Here is a 25,397-nt window from a genome sequence, read left to right on the forward strand (position 1 = left end):
ATAGTTATATTAAGTCTATAAAAAATTGATTTAAATAAATAAAAATTAAATATAGAATTTTTCTAGATTGTTAGTTACATATGCAAGTACATACTTACTATATGTCTACGTAATGAAGTTTTGATTTTATTTATATTTATTTTAATTTTTATCATTTTCACATGATATTCCATATAATGTTTTTGAGTGGGTTCATTTATTTCCTCTTTATCATGTAAATGTTTGCCTGTCTCAAGGTCTCAAATATACAATCGATAAATTTAAGCAATATATGTTGTGTTTGCCTGTGCATATAGAGCTTTCTTTTATTTGTTTGATTATGCATTCGAAATTCAATTTCTTCATCTTAAATATGTATCACGCGTTCCATTAAACTTGAACAACATGTTATCATTTAAAGTAATCACCGTTCAATTAATAAATTATTTATAAATTACATCCATTTTTTGTTCTATATACCTATACATCAGATATCTATATTACATATATAATATATTTATAGAATATATATGTATATATATATATATATATATATATATATATATATATAAATATATAGATATAGATATAGTAAAAATTATTTATCGCCTATAGTTTTATAAAATTGTCGTTAACCAATTAACTAAATGAGCTGGGATAAAACTTTGGTTTTTTTCTAAAGCCTTCAAAGTATTAAAACATCATAATATGAAGAATAAATTGAAGTATATCTATGCACATAAAGATGCAGACAAATAAATACAACGAATCGATTTCACCTACCAAATAACCATTAGTAACGTTGAACCAGGCGACCAAAACTTTAATAATATTTACAAATGCAAGAGAACACGTGAAAATATAGTAAGGGCCATTTAATCCGAAGTAACATTTTTTCTAAATACACATCAATTTATATATTGATAATATAAATTTTATACAGCATGTAATAGACACATTTTATTTTCATTCTTTTGGACACGGACTATTTATATAATGAATTATACATTTTAGTCACTGGGTTCAATATATTATTAGACCGAAAATACTGTTAGTATAAGTAGAAAATGAAGAATTTAAAGCATAAATTTTAACGTAAATAAGACATTAAGTGCAAGTAAGACGTAACAGGTAATAACAATGTCTTTACATGGCACAATTTCTATATATAATTTTGCATGCAAGAACAAGAAGGACGTATTGTTTTCCCTTATATCTTGTAACATTGTTCTTACTTCTATCTCATTTATATTTTTGTTTTCAATATTTTTAAGTCTACACAGATTTAGCGATGTGATCGACGGGTTTTAGATGGAGAGAAGTATTTTTAATCATTTTTACGTTATTCATTTTTAGGCCATTTTAGTCGATGAACTTCGGATGATCGCGACATTAAATTTAATGATTTTTTAAATTTCAATTTAATATTTATCTTTCCTTTTTTGTTTTTAATATACATTTTTAGATGAAAGTTACGTTGTATTTTATACATTTTTATATCAAATATAAACAAAAATAATTAAGATATCTCTCTAATTAAAAGCTAAAAACAGTGATCCTAATTGTATCTAAAATAATTTAAATAAACTTACTTCTAAACAATCGATTGTATCATAATTATAACATGTTCAATTACCAAGTGAATAATTTAATTTTCCTTATATTTATTGTTTGATGCAATTAAAAATAATATTGAAGGAAAATATTTTAAAAATTTTAAAGTCTTTGGATCAGTGGTAACTGACTAATACAGTAATATCAAGAATTATAATATATATGTTAATTTACATCGTGTAAATTAAAGTATCTTCGTTTTTTTTTAACATATATTTCTATTTAGAAATTTACTCACTCTATTGGCTTACGAGCCTCAACATAGTGTATTAGCGGATAATATTGTTTCATATCATTAATACGATTTCTACGCGGAGGTTCCGAATGAATAGCTTTCGTTAAGGTATCTTTAGTGTCGCTGTACTGCGTATTTCATCCTATGGTGGTCGAAGTCTTGGAGGATTATGCCATACATGATTCGTTTGAATATCACAATTCGTCGAGGACACTTGATGTTGATGCTGTTGCCGGTGATACTGATGAGTATGATTCAACAATGTATTCTGTTGCTGATACTGTATTTGAATATTACTCGGCTGATGATGATATTGGTGTTGATTTGATTGAATGCCTTGATTATCATGTTGGAGCGGGTGTTGCTGCTGTTGCTGCGGTTGATACTGCATTTGATGTTGATGTAACTTTTTAGATTCCTGACCCATTGAATCGGGAGAAGGCATAGGTCGATGAGATTTCATGTGTGCACTTCTGCTTTTCACTTTGTTGAATACTCTGTGAAAATATGTAAAATGATATTTGTATTTCTAATTTCAAAGAGTGTAAATCTTTTTTGAGTTTAAAGTTCCCTTCTTTATATTGAAATTTATCATGCGAAATACTTTCTAATATCGGATGTAGATATCAATGCATATAAACATATATCAGATAATATTTTAAAATAGACTGTATTTTAAATATTTTGTATTCAATTATAAATAATTCATCTAAAGAAACAATTATTTTATTTAATTTTTTTAAAACTCTAGTTAAAATAAGAAATAATATTATGTATAGTTAAAACATGTGTTTTATAATAAAATTATAAATATATAAGTATGCGGAAACAAAAATTATACTTATTCTTGCATATTAAATATTATTTGTAAGATATAAATAGAAAATGAGTTTGGAAAATTATTAAGGCTAGGCAGCAATACATATTTTTAATAAGAATATTACTAAAAAGTAGTTATTTAAGAATTTCAGCTACAATTCGTTTTATGCTATATTATTAAATGTACTATTAAAAATATGCATTTGTTTTTTATTAGTTCTACATGTCGATTCATTGCATAAATAAATATATGAAATGTTAAATATAGGTACATGTAAATATTGTTCTAAAATAGTGTATTATTTTATGCATATATTTTCTTAGTCTAAGTGATTAATTCATAATAAAAAAATTATAGTATTTAATATTGGTAGGTGTTGAATAAAAATCTTGTCTGATATCTTTTAACAAGTACATCGAAATTAATGGAAATATAACAAAATTCATGATTTAAATAAATTCATTTCTACACTTCTATGATTACTGAAAATACTTGTATATTCAATTAGTTTAAAAAACTATACTATATTGATGAAATATAAATAATTTATTATTCAGAATTCCCTTTTAAATTATTTGTTTTGTTTACTTTTGAGATTCAGACAGCCATTGCCAATAATATAAATCTTAATAGTGATTTAGCAAATAAATGCAAATTATTGTTTCATCTTTTGTTTATAATTAATAAGTAATATAATATATAATATCTGGAAATTTAATAAATATTTAAATATGCTAGTGTATTAAATTGATGCAAAATCTTATGACAACGTTTTATAAATTATATAAATTATACAACTACAATCAATTAATATTTATAATTTAATAATACGTTACTTAACTATAATTATTTATTTTTAATACAAATTTATATTTTGTTTGCAAAATAATTGTTTAAAAAATTTAACTTTTATATACTATGAAGTAATAAATAATTTATACTTATATTATTGAAAAGTAATGTATTCGTGGGAATTACAAATATTCTACGAAAAAAAAATTCAACATATTCCAAAAAATAAATTATTCTAGTATTTAATAATTTAGTTCTTTATAAAGTTTTAAATTACTATATGATTTTTAAATAAAAATAGTTTCCGAGATGTATAAAAAAATCAAAGTAAATCAAATTAGAAAACAATTTAGATGTATTTCATACTTTGAAATTCAAAAATAAAGATTTACAAATAATTTTATTAAATATTTATAATAATTATATAATAATTTATATAAATATTTTATTAAATTGTATTAAATGTAATTTAGTTCATTATATATTTCTTTATATATATATTCATATGACTCCTCTGATTTGGTAATTTTAAAAGTAAATTGGGTTTTGTTTTAATTATTGTTCGTTCAATGACTATAAAAAACTACGTAATTTAAATTTTTCAATAGAAATTCAACAGAATTGTACTTATGCAGAAATTAAAGCAAATTAACCAAAGAAAAAAAGGAAAGCAGTAATGATTCAATTCTCTTTTCTCTATCTCTCGTATCTTTTGCCGTCTTTTTTTTTAGTTTATTTTTATTGTTCACATTTGTATTTGTTAATTTTACTCACTAAATATCGAATTTCCAAATACTGTGATATGCAATAAAAGCAATTTGTATATACATACACGCATGTATATAAATATACGTGCAGTTCACGGAGACGGATAAACGGACGAGTTAAGATTAGAGATTTAGAGACTTACTTCCCGCAAATCTTGCAGGGGTAGTGAAGTAGGGTGGGCGCGGGTAGTTGTTGCTCGGTACTAGTGTGAGTTTGTGAGTTGGTGTGGTCGACTGTGAGATAGCCAGCAGTGCTACCGGCTTTGCTGGTGATTCGGGCGCTCCCACCCATCGTTACTGTTACGCTCCCACTAAAGCTCTGGATAACACAAAGAAAACACAAAGCCAAAATAAACAACAAACATAACACAAACCTTTTATTCATAGCATTCGTTTTCGCTCGGAACTCCCTTACAATAATATCGCTAACAATCGTTACCAACAAAAAATAATTATATACTGGTTATAAATATACATTGCAAATACTTATTAATGAAACAGCGAGTCAAAAATAAGTAAAAAATTATATATATATATATTTATTTATTTATGCATATAGGTGGGTGAAAATTCAATCGTTTAGTGTCAATAAAAAGCGTATGTTATAAGGATGGATAGTAATAGACTACAATAATTAGTTTCATGTACATGCGACAATTAATTAAATGATAATTAATTAGTTGTACCTATAAGCTCAGTGTTATTGTAGTGCATATATACAAATATTTTTAAAGTTTGTCTATGATATATTCATCGGTTTCGATTTTTGAATTTGTTCTTTGTGCAATTAGGTGTTATAATGATTTGTTTATTTGTTTATTTTGTTGCCATAAATACTGTTTAACATGATTTGTTAGTAATAATATAATATAATAAGTGTACTTACATCTTGACAATCATATGCGAAAAGTCGCAATTCCCCTTCGCTAGTCGTTAAAGTAGCAGAGTTCTCCCTTTCATTTGTTGTTTGCATCTAAAGATATTAAATAAAGATATTAAATCTAAAGATAAGTAAATAGCAAAATATAGCTGTATTAATTAATATAAAAATGTAAACAAATTATCATTTATCAGGTACACAAACAATTATTTTTATTTATAATTTTTTTCGTTAAAATAGTAATTATGTTCCGGAGAACGAATTTTGTATTTACGTTGTAGAAAAGAACTACTTTATTATAATTACATTGCATAGCATGCGATTCATTTCAACATAACAAATTTCAGTAATTATTAAATTCCTTTCAAATGTAACGCAATTTATAGTATATTTTTTAAATTATATGAAAAACATATAGTTATTTTATAGCATCTTTTTATTATTGCTCAATTTTCAGAGCTTTCCTCTATGAAAATAAAAATTTTTTTCATGAAATTTACCAAAGTTCTATGAAGAATAGATTTTCCTTCACTAAAATCCAGATCAGCTACTGAAGCAATTGCATCGCATAATTCGTTTGTATCCTTACAATCCCTTTCATATTCGTATTTAAGTTTTGGTTTGCCATAACGCAATTGTAACCTTTTATATTCATCAGGACATAGTCTTTTCCAAAGGTAATAGAATTGTATACACTGTCTCGTATTCTTAGTTCCAATATCATACGCAATTGCAGTAAAATTTTTGTTGTACTTTAGTAAGTTCTGATAGAAAGAATCCATTTCGTGAGATGTCCAGCGATCGGATTCTTGACATTCGTAGCTATGCAATGGGTGATTTGATGTTAGCGCCGGAGTAGGTCGCATTAGTTTTAACATCGCTTTCTGTACGACAACAAAATCATGTATTAAGGAATTCTGTACCTGAGATTTAATTGTGACTAATAAAAGATAATGAAGTAAATATTATTCTAGGGACCTACGATAAATTATTTATATCATATAATAATATTTATATAATATAATAATATATTTATAACAGAGATATAAATTATAATATATAATGAAACTTTTGACCAATAAGATAAATGATACATTATAAAAAATAACAGAAAGATATTGGAATAATTCATTATTAAAATTTATATCTTCATTTAACACAAATCTCAATAAAAAATATTGGAACTAACCATTTTCTTCAACTTATGTACATACATATATACGTGTTTAAATTGTTTTTATATCAACTCACTCGAATGTTGCCCATACACATATGTAGAAGGTGAAGAGCATACTCCTTATTTCTGCCGCCACCTGGAACTGCAGCGCAGCAGGCAAATTGAAGATACATTTCCACTAAAATGTTTAAAATCATAATACCTTAATATAAACTTAATAGTCTCTGTAATGATCATACATATTTTTATAATTTTAAAAACTTTATATATATATAATTATTTTTAATGTATTATTATAAATTATTATAAATATACTTTTAAATATAGTGCCACTATATTTATCATATTCATCTCTATACTTTATGTAAGTTTTTTATTTGAAGATTCTTAAAAAAATACATTATTGAATTTAAAAATCTAAAGAATCGGAGTGAATTAGCTTAAAAGTAATACAACTAACGTTCCGTTTCAGTAAGAGCACTATCTATGCCCGGATCCCATAGAAGATGGTCCATTTCAGGTTCGGCAGTGAGTCTATCGCTATCGATTTCCACGATTTGAGGTATCGTTGCTTGATATCGTGTGCCAATATTAATTCTTGGTGGTGGGCCATCATTTCCTTGGGAGTCATCTGAGCTAAAATCCGTAGGGTCTTTTTCATTTTGGTGTAATCGTGCATAAAGGCCGGATCCCGATCTGGATGGGTCTAAGATTGGTGGCGGTGTGTAACTGCTGTCCCAGTGTCGATCACAGGCTCGACGCAATCTCGACGAATACAAATATGAACCCTTGTTATGTAACGGTATGTCGAGACGAGGTCGTTTTTTATGATGGCGTAATGGACTACTGGAGGCTGTTAGTGATATGCTTCTTGGACTCAGAAATATATCATCATCTGGTGACTCTTCTTCTTTAATATGCTCGATTGCCATAGGTAAATTATTACAGACTTTATGCTTCAGATTCGGCCTTACTGTTTGATTTGTTTGGGTCAAAAATTTTGCTGGATTAATCGTTGGCTGTAATGATGACTAATACATATTTTCATTAGTTAATCTATTTTCTTAATACTAACCACACGAAAACTTATTAAAATTGTAATATTTTTCATTAAAGTAAAACAAATGTATAAACATGCAGAAAGTGATATGGCGATTTAATAAATCGATTGTTCATTTTAAATTATAATCATAGTTAATAATTGATACCATTTATATATAACGCACTTATGGGTATTAAATGTGTATTTATTTGTATTTATTTTGTATATATTTTGTATATAATTGTTTATATAAATTTAAGATAATATTTTTAATTATTCAGAGATGTATGTATTTGTAATTATTTCAAAACTTTTTAATATTTAGTCGACCATGAAAGTATACATAAAAATCATACAGACATTCATTATTTAAGTATATTAGAAATATTAATAAATATTAATGATGCGAATGAGATTTACAGCTTTACAATGATTTAATAATTTAATTCAATTAAAAAACTATATAGAATTTTATTCTATCACATTATAATTATAAAAATGAAACAATGTTATTAAGAATTAATGAAATATTCACAAATGTAAATGTTTTTTCCAAATTAATATATTGTTGTAGGATTTGATTAATATAATAATTATACAAATTTTTGAAATTGAATTATATTTTATTTGATTCGCTTTTTTTAAAATTTTAATTTAGTATTTTCAACTAAAGTTTTAATTATTTTTTATTAGAATTTCTAAACAGTTTTTAAATTCATATAATTTAAAAATATTAAAATTTATGAAGAAATAATTAAAAGTAATAATTATCAAAGAAATCTACGCACCTGGTGAATTTGCGTTTGTGAATAAATTTGACTCGGTATATTTATTCCCTGGTCATTAACCATATTAAGATGAACATTATTAGTATTAATGTTCCCATGTTCGTGTTTCGAACCAGTTAGACAAATTTCTTTTCTAAAAGTTGGTACTGGACTCAATGCATTTGCATGTACGTAAACATTCGTTTTCTTTAAACCAGCTGTCTGAATTAGTTTGAACTCCCCATTATTATCAACAACAATACCAGCTACACTTCCATCACTCAATCCAAAATCTACAAGATTCTGATTGGTAATGAGTTTATAAGATTGAAACTCAAACTTCCGCCTGGTAGTGCCAAAGTCTTTCGGGCTTGAAGAAAGTAACGGATCCTCCGAATTGGGCATCATTTGGCTTTGGAGTGTATGATGTGGTGACATTGGAAAATTAGTGGTTGTAAAGCTAGCAGGTCCGGGTGAAGAGACAGAGGAAGGCGGCAAAGATGAAAGCGGGGAAGGTGCTGGGGTTGCCGATAAGGGGCTCGGCAATGGTGAGTGGGGATTCGGACAACCTGTTGCGTAGAGATCTGCTCCAGCGGCGTCTGTTTCATCCGGAAGAACTTCGTTTAGGGCCTCTTCAATAGCTGCAGCCGAAGACATACTGGTACTATAGAAAGCAGCCGATAGTGGCGAAGACACTGAATGTACTGCGTCACTATCTTCTTGTGGACTGAGTAATGGTAGACTACCGCTGAGTAGGCCTTCTTGGCTTGCTGGTGGAGTTGGATACGTAAAGCTTGGGCTATCGTGTCGTGTGAGCGGCGATGGTAATGGTGACTGACTTGGCAAAGTATGTGAACCTTCGTTATAATTAGCCCCATAAGTACTGAATTCAGCTAACGAGTCAGGTAGAGGTGAATTTACGAGAGCCTGCAGGTCTGGATTTACAGTATGTTGTGCAGAGAAACGATCTTCAAGATTTATATCCTGGAGTGCTTCATTCGTTGTTTGATCTTGCAATAAATTTGATGCCTGAAACTTTTAGATTTGAACAATATTACTTAATTGTTAATTATAAAATGATGAAGACTTAAGTCGAAAATAAAAATAAGAGAAATTATAAAATTAATAAATAAAATAAATAAATATTATATATGGTAATTAAGTTACTATTCCGTTAAATAACATTGAAAAAATTAAATACTATATATACATATATATATTACTGACTGTAACACGCTACTATTAACGTAGATGATCTAGCAATATAATATATATAATATTAAAATTATTAAATTTTATTATTCAAAAAAAATTGAATTTGATATAGTGTTAACGATAAATTTATCATTTATTGTATATAAAAATTAATGAAAATGTAAATAAATTTAAAGCGAAATAATATGATCTTACATAATAATTCATAACGGATTTAAAAGATTAGAAATGATTATAATATTTAATTTGTTACTAAAAATTGTCTTCATTAGTGTTCAGAATTGGAGCATTTTCCAAAACCTTGGCCCTCGGAAATTTATAAGCTTTTTAGTTCTCGAATTTCGTAATCATTACGTTTCTCGGAGTTCAACAACCTTCCAAAGCTTTACTTTCCCGGAATTTCCGAAACTTCCACAGCTTTATTCTCGAATGTCCTGCAATGTTTATCTAGTCTCTGTATAGCAACACTTATCCATTGTTACCAGCTAACTAAGCTGTCGCGTGGATATATAAAGCAAGCACGCGTCAAGACTGTCTCTCTCTCTCTCTCTCTCTCTCTCCCTCTCCCTCTCTCTCTCACCCTCTCTCTCTCTCTCCCTCTCTTTCTCTTTCTCTTAGCAGGGCCGCCATGGAAGGAACACACGTTCAGTTGCGTGTAACAAGATAACCAGCAGTGAAAAGGTGTTGGAAGGATAAATGAACGGCGTAATGATAACGTATAATTCAATATTCAAGTGAGATGATATCAACCTTCACGATTAAGGGCTGACCCCCACGTATAGTCCCCGAGTGCACGAAGTGGTAGCGGGGAGAGATCAGTAAGTTTTACTTCCACAAGTCAGTGCAAGTAAACACCACATAACGCCACACCAAGGAGGTGACTAGCAATCAGGTCACCCCGTGGCACTACACTAGAGGTGTCCAGAGATTTACGACCTGCCACTTCTCCATGTAGTAATCCACTGCCAAGAGCAGCGCGTCAAGAAGATCCGGAGATTTACGACCTCCTACCTCTAGATGTAGGGCATGCTAATACGATCTCTACATGTAGTGCATACCAAGATCTAAGCGATTCTCATAGTCACCATAGAATAATTATAGTGTAGTTGTAAAATAAAACGCAATAAACAACGACGAAAAGCAGATGTGTTGAATACTAAATTGACGTACTAGCCCTTCCACTTATCCCCACTTTTTTCCTATAGAATATATTTTAAATATCATTTCATTTTATTTTATTAATCCATAATTATATAAAAAATTTCTAAAATTGAAATGTTAATAAATTATCATATTAATAAAGTGAAAAGTAAAAAAATTATATTATTATTTTATTCTTTAATTTATTTTAAATTATTAGGTTCTATTGGACAGATAATTTATATTATATTAAATTTATCATTTTTCAAAAATAAAACTTGCATTATGATTAAATTGTTTGAAACTTATACTAAAATTCATAATCTAGTCGAATTTAATTTACAATCTGTACTAAGACTAGAAGTGAAGTTAATGAATAAACAATATGATTGTCAATAATATTAAGAATCAGGTAACGAAATCATTAAAATAAAATTTTCAACAAAGCCTAGAATAAAGAATTTATATTATTGATATAGCATCACAATTTAAATTGAGTAAAAAAGACTCAAAATTACACATATACATATTGTAAAATACGTTTAAATAATACGTAAATATGTAAAATATGTTAAATGATTTTTCAATTATTTTAATTCATGATTACTAGATCACATGATATGAGGATCGATTTATTGATTTTTGTTTCATTAACGCCCAATATCTGTCCATTGCTTTATTATTTTCCATTATTATAAAACTAAAATTCTTTCTATTCCTGAATTAAACAAAGCATATAAATTATTCTTTTCTTAATTATCTAGTAAAAAGATCTTTAAAATACAAATGTAATATATAGAAATTAATAATACTTAAACATTCAGTTTTAAACAAATGAACTTAGCGTTAACAAATAATGATAATTGATTTCATATAATCCAACAAGAATATAAACAGAATTTCGTAAAATTATAGAAATGTTCGTTTTTATATACATAAATTATTTTAGTTGAAGCAAATCCTATATAATAATATAGTTTTAAATTGTACTAAAAAATTTATTTTTAATTAAAAGGTGGTCGTTTTATGTATTATAAATTGTTTAAATTACAAAATATTTTATTTCGATGCTGCGAATACGGATAAATAAGTGTAAGCTATACAATTTTGAAATATGAAACTTTTTTTAATCGATTGCATCAAAGTCAATATTCAGGATTGTAATCGTTATAGCTCGCGAAATCGTAAATATTGACTCCGAAATTTCTCGATGATTTTAAGACCTTTGATTGAGGACGTCCTGTAATATTTATCTAGTCACCACATAGCAACTACGGTAGAATTCTCCAACCGTCTAAAGCTTGCTTCTCTACAATTCTCTAAGTATCTAGAGCTTGGACTTTGACGTCATGCAAAACTGTCGGCATGGCAACACCTATGCATTGTTGCAAGCTAAGTAATCTTCCGTCCGTATATTTAAAGGACGCACGCGACAAGCTCTTACTCTCGTTGTGAAATTCTCTCAGTGAAGACGCCATGGTACGGCCTGCCTTAGCAGGACCGCCATGGAATTCAACAGGCTTGTAGGCTTGCTGTAAATTTCTAAATCAATCAAATATCAGTTATTACTCTGCGCCTTGTGTAAGACGTTATTCTAATCGGTGCTGTACTCCGAATTGAGGAAATAATGCCCACTGTGTCTCGATAAGTGCCACACACACAACACTGCTAAAGCACACTGAGATAATGAGTAATTATATTATCATCAAGAGGAGACTCGTCCGTAAAGTACCACACGTAGTTCTATTCGAGGAGTATCAATGATTTGAACTTCTCGGTATAGCAACTTCCACTAAGCGCACTACAACAAGAAGACCTGGAGATTTACACCCTCAAACCTCGATTTACAGTGCACATTAATTCCACGTAAGAAACTAACGAGGAGCGATTAAGTCTCAACGATTCTCACCATCAACGTATAATCGTATTTGTGTGTTTATAATTCAACGATTCTCACTACCAACGTAGAATCATACCTATGTGTTTATAATTCAAACTCAATAAATATCCAATCATCCTGGTCTTTCGACCATCGGGTGACTGGAATTTCGAACAGTCAGTGTTCGGGATTGAAGCAGTTAAAAGCGGAATACAAAAGTGGGAGAAGTACAACCTCCCGGACATTTACGTTTATTACAAGTGAGCGAATTCGGTACGTTTGACCTACGCTGAAAACTCGAATATACGATTATAATTCCGAATAGCAATGCCAATGAACCTTCCAAGGCTATATCCTACTGACGTCACGACAAAGATCGGCATAGGAACAGACACCAGTGAGCTACCAGCGTCGCAAGCTCTTACGAGAATATTTAAGAGTAGCGCAAAGACGCCCATCTTCCTTATGCTATCACGCAGTCTCTACAACAGGCTCACTATTCTACCTTCAAGCATTACCACTACAGGCATCACTCACTGTAATTATTCACGTACGTAAGCATCAAGCAGTTCAACAAACCAATAGTGACGCCACACCATTAGAATCCGTTAAACTTAACATACAACTACCGGCGGACCTCACGCCTATGTAAGCAGCAACGGCAACACGTACGTTCCTTACAACCATACCAACAGCAGCGGCTCTAACCAGCACGTAAAATAATTGAAGAAACTTTATCAAATAACTCACTCACATTCTCCATTCACACACTTTATGACCATTAACTAATTATTATATTATTGTATTTAATAAAGGAAAGACAAGATACACTGTGTGTAGAATTGAATAATTGTATTTGCCTCCTCCACTTGCCCGCAGCATCTCAACCCACCATCAACGGGAGGTTTTCAGTCTGATCCCAGATAGTCATATAGTTTAATGTTTTAGAAATATATATTTACTAGATATTATGTATATTATTTACAAAATTATGATTTAGAATATAATAATAATTTAATCTATAATGTGATGAAAACTTTATTATTATAATGAGTAAAATCTATGTACTATATCCTAAGAATGGAATTTGTAATTATTTGAAAAATTCTAAAAATACAATAGGTTTACATGTACTTTATCTTATATTTTACTTACTTGCATAGCATCTAGTTGGGAAGCATGCATCATAACATTATCCGTTACGGATGTCACCTGCTGAAAAACCTCGTCTTGTAGACTTGGACTAAAGTACCCGCCGTCTTCTGGATAACCGGCCATTGAGAAGTTCTCTGTAATCGTCGTTTGTTGCTGCTGAGACTGTTGTTGCGTGTTTGTTTGTTGGTGTTGAGATTGAATATTATTTGGAACCGCAGTTGTTTGGTAAGTTAATTGGACTCGTTGTCCAGGATCTGAAGTGACACGCTTCACTGCTATCTTTGTCGTACCCTATAAAATGTATACGTTCATTCTTTATAAATAAATATGTCTATACCGTTAAGGATAATCTATTACATTTGCACAAAAATATAATCTAACTTAAAGACTTATTTAATATATTATTTAAAAATATATAATTCTTACAGATGTAGTTAAAAATTTGCTTCGATTATTTAATAAAAACTCCTAAACTTTTAGTATTTCATCTAAAAAAATTTTCTATAATTTACAATAACTAAATTATAATAAAGTCAAAATAAAATGCTATTAATATTTAAAAATAAATTGAAATATTATTTGTGCTATAGATTTACATTTCATAGAAAATTAATACAACTAATTATTGTGTTAAATAATAATTAAATTTATTCTATATTCAGAAAATGAAAAATAAATATCTTCTTGCATATGATTTTATTTGGAAATTTAAAATTGTTTTGATTCTTCATAAGGAGTAATTTTTATTAATCAATTTAAATGAATATATCTTCTTATGTACGAAAAATTGAATAATATTTTTTGTTTGTTTTTAAAATGATATAAAAAAGAGATAAAAAAGGTATTTGGACGAAACCTCAACGAAACTCCGCACCTTCAGTATCATATCCGCAAGAGCTTGTGCCTGCGCTTGAGTTTGCGCCTCTTGCAGTTGTTTTTGTATGGAGGTAACGTGACCGGTAACAGTGACGTTCGGTTGTCGAAAATGTTCACCATCGGATAGTCGTCGTATCTTTTCACTACTGGCTAGAGGCGGTGGTGCCGGTATGGCAAAGTTCATCTTACCGACTATATGTTGCTGTGGCTGCTGTTGCGATTTGCCATCCATTAATATCGGGGTCACCGCTATTTGATTGCCGAACAACGTTGTATTCGAACGTTGCTGCTGAACTGAATTAGCATCCGTTGCTATAGAATTAAAATTATATTAATATTAAAATATATTAATATTTTGTTCGTAATTTCAGAATTTATTTGAGAATGAAGTATATCTTTATTTTTTTATATTTTTAGAAGTTTAAAATTTTAAATTATTTTCGTTCTAAAGTAGTACTAATTTGTAAAAGATATTAATTTATAGAGTATAGTTTGAAATTTATATCAAATATTATGATTTATTTAGTTAATACACCAACTGTTTCAAACTAGATAAAGTTTTAAAATATTAAATAAACATGTATACACACACGTGCCTGTTTAATATAAATATATTAATAATAATTAATTATTAATTAACACATATACATAGATTTGCAAGATCTTTCGTTATTACTAAATCACATATAATTAAAATATAAAGTAGTTATCCATTTTTAAATACATCATCAATTATAAAAAATAATATTTTTTAAAAAATATAATGTATATGATTCTATAAATATAAAACAGTTAACCGAATTAAAATAACATTAATAACAGGAAAAGCAGGAAAATAGACAAATAAATAGATGGGGGTAAAATAATTACTAAAAATAATGACAATTAGAAGTATTTTAATTTCGTTGAACGTGAAATATATTTCATTAATTTTTTGAGAAATGTCCGTTTGTAAAGAAAAACTGTTAATTAGTGTATGTTTTTATTTAATTGAAGAGTTCCATTGTACACAACAACATTTTTTTCATTATAAAATCTATTAAATAATATAAATTACTAACATCAAATATATAACATAAAGATTGGCCGTCCTATATAAATATAAAGATTATTAATGATTATCCTATATAAATATAAAGATTATTAGAATTTCTAAAAAAATGTAATCAAAACATAATTAAAAACCTAATTTTTGAGTTTTATTAAAACTTCTTAACAAACATAATTTTAGTTGTTTTTCTAATACTCATATCCGGTATAAGCTTTTACGCAAAGCAATTTATTTAATATATTTTATAACCTCACTATGTTATGATATGTAATTGATATCTTCTTCGAATTCTGAACAAAAATATGACGAAAAAATAAATTATGTAAAAATAAATAAATAAAATGATCAAAAAACTTTGTCATTATAAAAGAATTTAAATATCAAGTAGTTCATTGACACTTAATAGTTGTGTAATAATTTTATTTATATGTTCGAATGTATTATGCCAAACTGAGAATTAAGCGAATAAATGGCTTGAGTATTATTATTTTATTTTATTTTTCAACCAAAATATGATCAAGAAGAACGCAGAGCCAACAGGTGAATAATTATAAAACGGTGAAGAAAAGGTGCAATATTCAATCAGAATAATATATGGGTAAATATTTAATGCATCGAAGAGATGTTGAAGATATATATATATAGACATGTAGTACTTTGAATAATTGAAATATTAATGAATTGATATATGTGAAAACAATATTTAAAAAATGTATATATTGCAACAAATTTTGAATATAATAAAATAAATTCACTATATGCATTTATATTCACACATAGATTTATAATATATTAATGTATCCATATAATATAATAATAAAATTGAATTTGAATAATAATGATTTTTATTAATAAAAATTTATGATTTATATTGCAATCCCAAAATTACTTGAATTTTTCTATTTCGTCTCTATTGAAATGCTGTAGATATAGTTTATCAAAAAATTATAAATGTATTTATATATACAAGCATTAAATATAAGAATTATCCAAATCTCATAAGACGTAGAAGATCAATACATTGCTGTTTATTTCAATGAAGATCAAAGATACATAAATTAATCATATATTACAGAGAAACTCCTTTATAGTTCAATTTCTGCCAAATCATTCTCTTTCGCATCAATTTTCTTTCTCTTTCTCTCTTTGCAGTACGGAAGTTGAAGCTGTAAATCGCTAACAGTGTATAAGTGTATTCATATATACGTACTCATGCTTGAATTCAATGAGATTTAGGCACCTGATGGATTTATTTAGTTCAAATGGATATTACGAGAAATATTCTTGCGAACATTTTCAATAACTTATTACTTGATCGCGCTTCCTCGGGCATTGGTAACACTACCAGGTTTATAAATTCGAGAACGCCATTACAGTGAGTGTATGGAGAAAGTATCCATGGTCGTACTGTCCACCATAGTGCGTGTTCTTGAATCGTTAAGCCTCGGGATTCGCAGTCTGTAGGGTTTGACATACCGGGAACGTACGTCTAATGAGAGTCTGGAGTAATCTTCTAAATTTGAGTGACCCTGTTTCTCACAAAGTCCTTCCATCATGATGCATGAGACTTGATCCATGTGAGTGTTAGCCGAGAATCCGTCCACAAGTATGTTGCCTTTATCTTCATGTTCAGTGTGGTCCGAACGTACAGCATAAGTTTTGATAGTACTAGAGCCGCAGCCAACTCCAACTTTGGGATGGTGAGCTAGTTGAGGGGTGGCATTAACTCATAGCCTTGAAGCGCTACATCAGCCCGATGAAATTCGTACTACAATTTGAATGCAATGTATGCGGAATACCTCTGCAAGCCGAGAGTTTTTGATATGCCGCGATGAATTCTTGTGTTGTGTGCGGATATGAAACCATTGGTTATGTAGTCACTGACCACTTCAATATGTACCGCAGATGCAGCAAAACGCAAATACATACCTTGTGGGCGAGAAAGGCTTCCACTTCGTGCATTCGGACACTATACGTGGAGGTCACAGTCAGTTCCTAAATTTGGAAGTGAGTGCTGATCTCTTCCTGCTACCACTTATGCTCGAGCACTATACATGGGAATCAGAGTCAGTCCTATGCTGATCTCTCTCTACTACCACTTATGTCTGGGCGATATATATACCTATAATATATATATATATATATATCTCGTGGACGTCAAATGCTGCTGCTATCTGACTTGAATATTTCTCGAACTGAATTATATGTTATCACTACGCCGTTGGTTTCTTCTTCCAATGGCAGCCGCCCGCCTTACAGAGGTTCTGCATTTGTAGTGCGGTTTCGGTTAGCTGTTACGACGTGTCCGCACCTCAAAAGATGTCATCAACCTATATGCCATGAGTGATGGATGGCAGTGCCAGGGGGTATTCTCTCCCTCGTCTTCTATCAGTTGCAGTAATATTCTGACTGCTAAGAATGAAGCAGCTCTTGTGTCATAGGTAACTGTGATATGGCACTTCCTTGTGTTGTTTGTCAATCCAAAAAATTCTCTACAGGTATCAGTTGTCTTTATGAACTTGCATCTGTAAAAAGATGTCGATATCAGCAGATCCAGATTAACGCGTCTGAAATTTCTGGCTTCAAATTTACACCAGCGTGCATTATGTCATTAATGGAGTATCCCGAAACAGACTCGCTGGAGACAATGAACACCACTCTTAACCTTATGGTCACGCTATCTGGTTTAAATATGTCGTGATGTAGCAGATAGTAGTGAGTAGATGACGTGACACTGGCGAAGCTCTCTTCATTTGCTTAGGTTCCTCATATTTCGTTATGAATTGTTGATAGTGTTGACGATAGTTTTCGTCTTTTGAAAATCATCTCGTTAAACTTTGCAGACATCGATGGGCAGTATTGTGAGAATGGCCGAGAACTTCAACAAATTCTTTAAGTGGGATCTCTACTATGTATCTTCCTATTGAGTTTATTTTGAAATGATCCTCATATCATTGCTCATTAGGTGTGTATTGATAATCGTTGCTCTTTGGCAGTTCTCCTTGCACCCAAAATCTTGTCAATAGTTCTTGCAAAGTGTCCTCTACTTCCTGTGTTGACGCGTAGAATGCTACTGAGTTCAAACTGTTTATCACACTGATAGGCCGAATCAAAGTCTTGGAAAATGCCTGAATTCTGAACAGTAGGAGAGATTTAACTTTGTAACCTTTGTGTTATCCACATAAAATTTTATTTAATAGTTATTTAGTGATAAAAAGATCCTAGGTGATTAAAAATGAATTTAATTAGAAGTACTAAATAAGTCGATTTGCTAGCTTAATGTTTGATATTGTGCTTCTAGAAGTTTAAATAGATAATACTTTATTTCAAATATATTTAACGTATTTGAATTAAATAGGAATATAATACTTAATTAAAAATAATGAATAGCTTTAAATGTTATATATTTCCATTATACTATTAAAGGTATTTGCTAATTTACGTTGGAAATTGAGCGTTAATAAATATATTTTAATATACCCTTTAATTATAATTATATATAAAATACAAATATATTTCTATATTTAATTATTTCACTTGTACTTTATTATTCTAATATTATCAAAATTTTACTATTTTAATAACGAATAATGTTCATTTTTTACATGGTTAGATTTGTGATCGATAGCATATACAATGTTAAAACTTACCTGTCGTCCTTTTTTGTATAATTTTTTCTTCTATAAGAGCTCGAACACTAACAGAAGCTGTTTGCAACGGCGGTCCAACAACCTCCTTCTTTTCACTCTTTTTATTCTCAGCATCCTATAAATATAAATATGTCAATAATGGCATAAAACGATATTATTTGAATGTTTTAAATAAACACTGTCCAACATGTGCATTAAGTCATTTGGATAATATATTGTATTTTGTTAATTTGAACATTAGTTTTTATACAGTTCCTTGATAACCTGCAATGAAAGGTCATGGTAAGTAACACATTATTTTATTAATTTATAGCTAAGGAGTTCATGCAATTACAATTGATATCTCTTCGTAAATTATATTACTCAATAAACTTTTACAAAGAGGAACTAAAGCTGAACTCCAGGGTAATAAACTAGAATTATTTGGAAAATGAAGAAGCCTCATAATACAGGATTAACAGACCTTGAGATATTACAAATTAATAGGCTCAACATGAACACGTGGTTATGCAATGCTCGACTTAGAAGTATGAAAGCAAGCTGATGTTAGCTAATCACTAAGCGATGTTAATCGAAACGGCATTCAATTATCCGGTGATAGAATCTTCGACAGATGTGAGAAAAGGATCTACGTTTAATCGTTATATATATTCAGATCGTTCCAATATTCTGGTATTCATTTATGTTTCATATATTAATATATTGAGTTCTTAATTCAGAATTGTTTTAAATAGATTTCGATATGATGAATTCAAATATTATAAATATAAATTTCACATGAATTACAAAAAGTATTAACATAACGGAAATGTTAAATTAAATTGTTTAGTTATTTTAGTGAAAGTTTTCCATTAATATATTCAAAAATATGAAAGTACAATATTTAAATTTGAGATATGTCTTCCATTTTTTATTTTCTTATAATGTTTTTATTATATTACTTATTTATTACTTTTTCAACCACAAATCGTATACTTTTATCGTTTAGGAATAAATAATTTCGAATTATAGAATATTTATATTATCTAAGATTTTTTAAATTTATTCACTATATATGATTTTCTTCAAAACTTCAAAACTTTAGTACACATGATATTATGATTTTTAAATCACAAATGTATTTTAATTATCACCCTTTTTATATAAATATCAATAATAACTGTTGATATATAACCTCTTTTACATATCATAGTTTAATTGTCAAAGTATATTTTCCGAATTTATATTTAGATAGAGCAATAAATAAGATTGCATAAAAATAAGTTTTGTAGTTTCTTTTATATCTTCGATAGTTTATTAGAAATATGAACCTTTAAAAATAATAAAATTCTTTCAATAAAAATGAATTTGGTGGATTAATTTTACTCGAGTTTTCAATTTAACATTTAACATATTAACTTTATATATTTAATAATTATCTGGATTTAGCGATAATGCATTCCATTTAATCAGGCTTTCCATGTAGTGAAACATTACTGTATCGGTGATGTAAACAAATCAGAGCATAGCTGAGCACAATATGAATAAGAGAACATAGATTTTTAAAAAATAATGCACTGACTGCTTCTGGCATCTGACGATCCTGCTTCTGGATCTTAATTTACCAATTTACACTTCAATATATATTGATTGATTTCCATTAGTAAATGTTAATATTATTCAAATTTGCACTTTCATTCGTGAACAGAGATTTATGCCGTTTCATGCCTAAATACAGACACTTTACACCATAAGGATAAACGTACAAATAAGAATTTTATGAATTGACACACGGAATTTTAGAAAGTTGTTAGAAACTTTGTAATACTCAATTTTTAGAATTTTATCCATGTGAAAAGAAATTGTGAATGCATTGACAATAAAATTTTATTATTATTATTTTTTATTTCTAGTATGAAATTGCAGCTCTTCTTTGTTATATATCAAGATTAGACTTTCATGTTCAATAAAAAAAATTTATTTAATGGTATCGTTTTAATAGGAAAATATTGCTATCATAAATTTTAATTGTAAATGTTAAAATACCAAATTATTATATATATTTGTATACCTATCGTTAAGAAATATTTATAAACGATAAAAGATTTCTCATGCTGTTTCGACATTGATTATAATTTTTTTGTGATTATAAAAATCAACAAATAGTAGTTTTTCAGATATTGAAAACGAAAAAGAAAATATATAATAATTTAATTAGAAAACGTGTTATGCAATTATTGTCACATAAAAACTTTATATCATTTATGAATTATATTTAAAAGTATGTAACATATAATTATGGGAATTTTTTGATATTTTAATTTAAAATTAAATAGAAATAAAAGTTCGTGTCAATTAGTTAATAGAATCTTAAAGCTGTGTAGAAATAAAAAAACTATAATTCCTTGGTATTTAAAATAAATATGAAATAATTTTTTAATCATAAAAGTAAGAAATATTATCAATACGTATACAATAAAATATTTTTTTATATAAATATTTTGTTGTTATATCTATGTACATTTAGGCAGCAAAAAAATAATACTATAGAATATTTATACAAATAATAAATTATGCTTACTATTTGAGTAATTAATAAAGTATTACATACTAAATCTTTCAAAATTATAATGCTAAATATAGGACATTTTTTATTAAACAAAATAGAAAGTGAGCTTTTATGTTATTTTATAAATTTATTCGATTAAGATTCACCTAAAATATTTTATGCAAAAATTCAATTTATAAAAACTTAGGGATGGATGAGAAGAAAAATGGATCCTGCCAATAGTATGTTAATATCTAATCATTAAATCGACTTAAATTTTTTGTATACATATGCATATTGACATATATACATTTGTATGTATTAAATGTCATCGTACTGCGTTATAAGAATTCTTACTCTTGCCATCGTATTCTGTCTTTTCTTTTTCCTATGTTTTGCTTTTATTTGAGGTTTTCATATATCGAAGTAAATGCTTCTATAAAGCATATTAATCCAGAATCCCACTGGAGGACAATCGAAATGTTTCTTTTCTTTTACTCTCCGTCTTTATCTTTTTATTTCATTTACCTTTGATCTCAATTTATAATCCTCTATGAAACGTAAATGCCCAACGTTTTCCAAAGAGTTCAACCGACTGGATTCAATTTTCAAAATCGAACCAATGCTTATACGTGATTCATCTCTTACTGTGATCAATGGTTCTCTCTTTTATTATTTAATTTTATATTCTTTAGAATAGTTTCCCAAAAATGAATATATATACACACATGCGTGCGTACACTTACTCATACATATATTTATATTTAAAAAATATCAAATATAAAATATTGATTGATATAATTTATTCTAACTAACTCTTAATTGTCAGTTGCATCCGTATATGTTCCATGAGCTACACTGGTTACATTAGTTGCTAGACATAATACATTGTCGAATTATAATTTAATCCTTTTCAATATAGAAAATATAATTTAAAGTTTTATAAGTATTATACCTTTTCACAAAATTTTATTAATTTCTTAAATGTTATTAATAAATAATGATATAAAGTACGTAAACCACAATGTTTTATTGATCATTGAAAATTAAAAAAAAATAAATGTTAGAGAGAAAATATATAACCTACCTTTTTGAAGTAACCTCCGTGGAGTCTCATGTGGCCATTGAGGGCGGGTATATTCTTGAACTTCCGATGGCACAAATTACACTCCACCGGTTTGGGTTCGACCGAAGATTTGCTAGAAACTGAAACGATGCCACCGGGGGATGCAGAGTTCCCCATTGATGGGTTTCCTCCAGCCTTTCCACTGTTTCCATTTCCGAGTGAATGCGTTTGTGATTGCAATGACTGGTGCTGTTGTTGCTGTTGTGTATGCTGTTGTTGAGCCTGTTGTTGAGCTTGTTGTTGAGCTTGTTGCTGCTGGAATAAGAGAAATTCTACATGAGTTTAGTGAGTTAGGAATCTGATTGCATATTTATTACATGTACAATACAATGCAAAAATTAAAAAACGTGTATTTATCATGATATATGTACTTAAGAAAACCAGAATTTCAAGAAATCAATTTCGTTTTGATATGTATAATTAATTGTAATATAAAATCCATGAAAAGTAACGTGAAAAGATTTTTGAAAAGTTATATATTAAAATTTATATTCAACTGTCTCTAAATATTACATGCTATATTTTAATATAGTATTAAAAATTTATGTTGTAAAGCAGCACTTGAATTATAAATTATGTTTGCTTATGTTTAACGACAAATTCTTATGTATAATAAAAATCAAGACAGAAGACATAGTCCTCTCAAAAATTAAATACACTATTGTTTGAGCTCTAGGAATTATTCCAAAATCTGTCAAATGATGAGGAAGAAACACAGTTGGAAAACAAGAGAGACAATAGATGTTTTATGAATCTCTTCCCTTGACTTATAAAAATCAAAAGAACTTCTTTGACATTTTCTCCTTTATAGCTCATAAGACAATGAAAACTTGGTTTGTAACATATATATCAGAGAAACCCAGGAGGAAATATACACAACATGAGCATACACACACACAAGCAAATATCAGTTACTTTCATGTACCATTATACGAAGCATTCGATGTTTAATGAATTTAATGAATTCCTGTTTGTATTGTATTTTACTGCACTTACTATATATGCATACTCATTCTATTCTCGTTGGTCGAAGTACATTCCGAGCTTTATGAGTTTTTCATACAAATGCGACTCATACGAATATAGCCAGCTTATTATAAAATAAACAGTATGTAGTGTTTTAGAAGGAAAATTTTTAATTGAAATACTATTGCTCGTAAGATAATTTAATGAGCTAACAAGTTTGGAATGTTATATTTATTATACTATGAAGTGTTAACATTAAAATTAATTAAGAATTTAATTAAAATTTGTCGTTTTCAAAAATATGTAAATGTTACGATATATTACGATAAAAAAATCTAATAGAGGGCATGCTTTTTTAAAGTACGTAGTATTTAAGACTTCCTATTTAGAAATATTTGATAACACAAATATGAAAAAGATTTAGTACCTGTTTGATTAAGGTATTAAGTCAATAGTAACTTGATATCTAAAAATTACAAAGATTTATTGTACTTTAATATATTAATAAAAAGAAATTATGAGTTTTTATATACATAAAAATTCAGCGACAGTAATTTAAATGCAAACTTAAAATTTATTTCATCAATACGTCTCTCAATGTTTTACTTATTCATACTATTATACACGCCTGAGTTGTCTTGTTTTCCTATAATGTTTTATTCCTCTTTCGTCCCTAGCGGTTTATGTAACACTGTCGAGGAATATTAAAAATTCATGAAAGAACTACATAGGTTCATAAAAGAAGGGAACGAAGTGGCAGAAGCTACTACCTATAGATCGGAATCGCGCAACAACGTGTGATAGGTTTTTGTTCTCAGTTTTTATTCTCCTGTGAAAAAGACGTATGTAGCATCTTACTCCCATTCCTATACCTTCATCTATTCGTTTCAGCATCTATGTTTTGCTCTTTGGTTCTTACTTATGCAATTAAATAAAAACAAACAATTTAGTTCTACGTTTTGTCCATACGATTGCCTATTCAATGAGAAATAGTACAAAAAATTGAAATACATCATAATTTTTTATTCAGTTGTAATTTCTTTATATTGTCTATCAGTTTAAGTTCGTATACTTAGATATATTCATCAATATAATAATGATAATACATTAATAAAAAAATTATTACATTTTGTTCAATATAAATAAATATTTACATATTAATTTGAATTTTATTGAAATCAATATAAAATATAATAGTAAATCTACTATTATGTTATATATATACTAATACATACTAATAGTAGATAAAAATATACTTTTGGTCATAAAATGTATATATATTAAAAAATTTAATTTTATGCTAAATTTTTTCATTATTTAATCAACACTGTGCAGGAAATTAATTAAGAAAAAAATTTTGTAAGTTATGTCATTTGATTATCTATATTAGATTTTGTAAATTTCATTGAAATATATCTTCATACACATAACAATTTTTAAATTTATTATATTTTATTTTTTATATTATTGAGTTTAAAATTCGCAGTATCAAAGTCATTATTATTAAGCATAAACATTATTTTTTTTAACAGAAAAATACTTTTCGGTCACTTATTGTTAAAGCTAAACCTGCAAAAAATTTTCTCTTAAAAACGGGCGGAAAATATATAAAACCTTGGATTTTTTATTACTTAAGCGAATTTATATTAAATGGAATGTTGAACGCAAGAAGCTGTTACATACTAGCTTCTGGTATTTGTTCATACTATAAAAATTGTAATTTCAGAACGAGACTGAAA

General features: G+C 28.3%; 1 protein-coding gene across 1 annotated transcript; it reads right to left on the reverse strand.

Moving 5' to 3' along the window:
* Positions 1-1,792: 1,792 nt before the first annotated feature.
* LOC105360899 (uncharacterized) lies at positions 1,793-22,914 on the reverse strand. The gene is made up of 11 exons (XM_011497913.1): positions 22,654-22,914; positions 19,040-19,154; positions 14,337-14,650; positions 13,463-13,753; positions 8,095-9,108; positions 6,725-7,295; positions 6,339-6,442; positions 5,588-5,971; positions 5,094-5,180; positions 4,351-4,526; positions 1,793-2,325 (listed from the first exon to the last, which is right to left on the reverse strand). Exons 1-11 carry the CDS (start codon positions 22,807-22,809, stop codon positions 1,971-1,973), a joined length of 3,567 nt encoding a protein of 1,188 aa, XP_011496215.1. The 5' UTR covers positions 22,810-22,914; the 3' UTR covers positions 1,793-1,970.
* Positions 22,915-25,397: the final 2,483 nt, after the last annotated feature.

Source organism: Ceratosolen solmsi, unplaced genomic scaffold, assembly GCF_000503995.2.
Source record: "Ceratosolen solmsi marchali unplaced genomic scaffold, CerSol_1.0 scaffold14, whole genome shotgun sequence".
NCBI classification, from domain to species: Eukaryota; Metazoa; Arthropoda; class Insecta; order Hymenoptera; family Agaonidae; genus Ceratosolen; species Ceratosolen solmsi.

Coding starts and splice junctions, on each gene's coding strand:
- LOC105360899 (XM_011497913.1), bottom strand. CDS start 22,809: ATGGGGAACTCTGCATCCCCCGGTGGCATCGTTTCAGTTTCTAGCAAA. Junction 19,155..22,653: donor ACGGAGGTTACTTCAAAAAG/GTAGGTTATATA, acceptor TTATATTTATAG/GATGCTGAGAATAAAAAGAG. Junction 6,443..6,724: donor TGCTCTTACTGAAACGGAAC/GTTAGTTGTATT, acceptor TAAACATTTTAG/TGGAAATGTATCTTCAATTT.